Source organism: Tamandua tetradactyla, chromosome 5, assembly GCF_023851605.1.
Source record: "Tamandua tetradactyla isolate mTamTet1 chromosome 5, mTamTet1.pri, whole genome shotgun sequence".
Lineage (NCBI taxonomy): Eukaryota > Metazoa > Chordata > Mammalia > Pilosa > Myrmecophagidae > Tamandua > Tamandua tetradactyla.
The window spans coordinates 172,195,424-172,197,329 of NC_135331.1; the positions used below are offsets into that span (position 1 = coordinate 172,195,424).

General features: G+C 42.1%; 1 protein-coding gene across 2 annotated transcripts; it reads right to left on the bottom strand.

The window, feature by feature from the left end:
- Window positions 1-209: 209 nt before the first annotated feature.
- LOC143682875 (akirin-1-like) lies at window positions 210-1,024 on the bottom strand. Of its 2 annotated transcripts, XM_077159296.1 has the most exons (2): window positions 655-1,024; window positions 210-519 (listed from the first exon to the last, which is right to left on the bottom strand). In XM_077159296.1, the coding sequence occupies exons 1-2, from the start codon at window positions 1,022-1,024 to the stop codon at window positions 437-439; spliced, it is 453 nt and encodes a 150-aa protein (XP_077015411.1). In that variant the 3' UTR covers window positions 210-436. The 2 variants fall into 2 exon arrangements, with proteins under 2 accessions (XP_077015411.1, XP_077015410.1); XM_077159295.1 differs by having other exon boundaries at window positions 210-1,024.
- Window positions 1,025-1,906: the final 882 nt, after the last annotated feature.

Here is a 1,906-nt window from a genome sequence, read left to right on the forward strand (position 1 = left end):
GTCGTGCATCAGATTCACAGCCAGAATCCCCAAGATCAAAAAATTTGCACAATACAAATAATAACTTAAAATATACATACACACATATACACACACTCTCACACACACACTTCTTACAGAGCTATACTTGGGGAAACTCCATTTGTTGAGTGCCACTGAAGGCATATTTTGCTAAACTGCTGCTCCAGGTTTTTTGTTTGGAAAATCTATCACAGTAGGGCACAGCTGTTTATTGGATGAGCAGGAAAGAAAGATATGCTTGTGGCAACCAGAAAGTTTCAAGGTCTTTCAAGTTGTATAAAATGGACCTGCAGAAACGATTAAGTGCTCTCAGGATGCAAAGTTGGAGCTGAAATGTGATATCAAACCAGTTGCAAAAAGTGTACAGCAGCCATCTCTTGAGGTCAAACCTGGTACTCATATATATAGGAAACCTTCAGGACACATAGCTTGTTGGCCTTGTCCCATATCGTCGCATAATCTGATCATGTGTGAATTTCACAAAAGATTCATATTGTTCTGCTAGTTTGGTATTGAGGATTTGCTCATACTCCTCCCGAATTTTATCTTCATAGTCTTTTAAGAGACGCTCACATATTATGCCAACTTCACGGAGAGAAAAGGTGGGCTGGTCTTTCTTCATCCAGGAGGAACCTGGAGAATTAGGTGCTGTGAGTGCTGAGGAGTGAGGTTGACTTTCTGAAGTACAAGCTTCACTCTGATTAAGAACAACTTCTAAATGTCTCCACCTCTGGTAACGACTATATTCTTGTTCAATACTCTGAAAAATTTGCTCCGGAGTTGGAAGGCGTCGCTTGCTACCAGGCGGGACGTGCTGCTGTAGAGTCGGCGGTGAAATCTGTGTCTGAAGCGGCGGAAGCGGCGGAAGCGGCTCCGCGTCCGGGGGCCTAAGGCCCGGAGCGGACCCAGGCAGAGGGGCGCAGCGCCGCCGCTTCGGGGAGCCGGGGCTCAGCAGCGCCGCCTCGAACTCCATAGGCCGCTTCAGCGTCGCCCTGCACGCCATGTCGCTGAGGGGCCAGGGACCAGGGCTGGAATGAGTGATTTTTGATACTTGAAGACCCCACCCTCCCCAATCTAATTCTATAGCATAACTTTGAAGAAAAAGTAATAGGGGCAGACATTCTTCTCTATCTCTTTATTTAAGCAACTTCCCACTCACGAATATCTTTCTAATTATTACAGTTTGTTTGCTTACACACCCTGAAAGGCTTATTTTTATTCAAATCCATTGTAGTTGAATAAATTAAAAGATTCAAGGTCCTAGAGATAGAAATAAGGTGACTAAGAATATGTTTAAACAAGGAGAAAAGTTATTTAGCATATCATGCAAGAAGAGGTGTCATTACCTGGGGAGGTCATTACATGGGATTTGAAATCAGTTAGCCAAACTTAACTTGCAATGTTCTGTCCTGACACATAAGTCAAATTTGTAGACAGACTTATCTGTTTACAAAAAACTTGTGCCCCAGTACTACTGTAAGTCCACATGCATATCTGCAGAATAGTAATAAAGTTGGTGAGAGTTTACAAAATTATTGGAGAATCTACCATTATGGCCAAAGAGCCTTTTGTATAACACAGGGCAATATTTAGTCAAGTGCTAACCTACAATGTACAAATGGGCAGAAGTGATCAATGTTGGGTAAAACAATAAAAAAATTAGTTGCATGATCCAGATGGGGTAAAACAAGTGAGGAAAAGTTGCACAGACAAATAAAATGGAAATTGTAATGGGACAGACAGGTAAGGGTTTTCCAGGAAGTAGGGGGCAAAAGGGCAAAAGAAGTCTAACATTACTGAATCATATGGTACAGCTTTGCTGTTCTGTTGATAATATGCAATGATAAGAATTCATTGTATAAAACACTTTACAGCTCGCAAGGTA

What these genes read in the sequence shown, in the direction of transcription:
- LOC143682875 (XM_077159295.1), bottom strand. Translation starts at nt 1,024, where the DNA reads ATGGCGTGCAGGGCGACGCTGAAGCGGCCTATGGAGTTCGAGGCGGCG.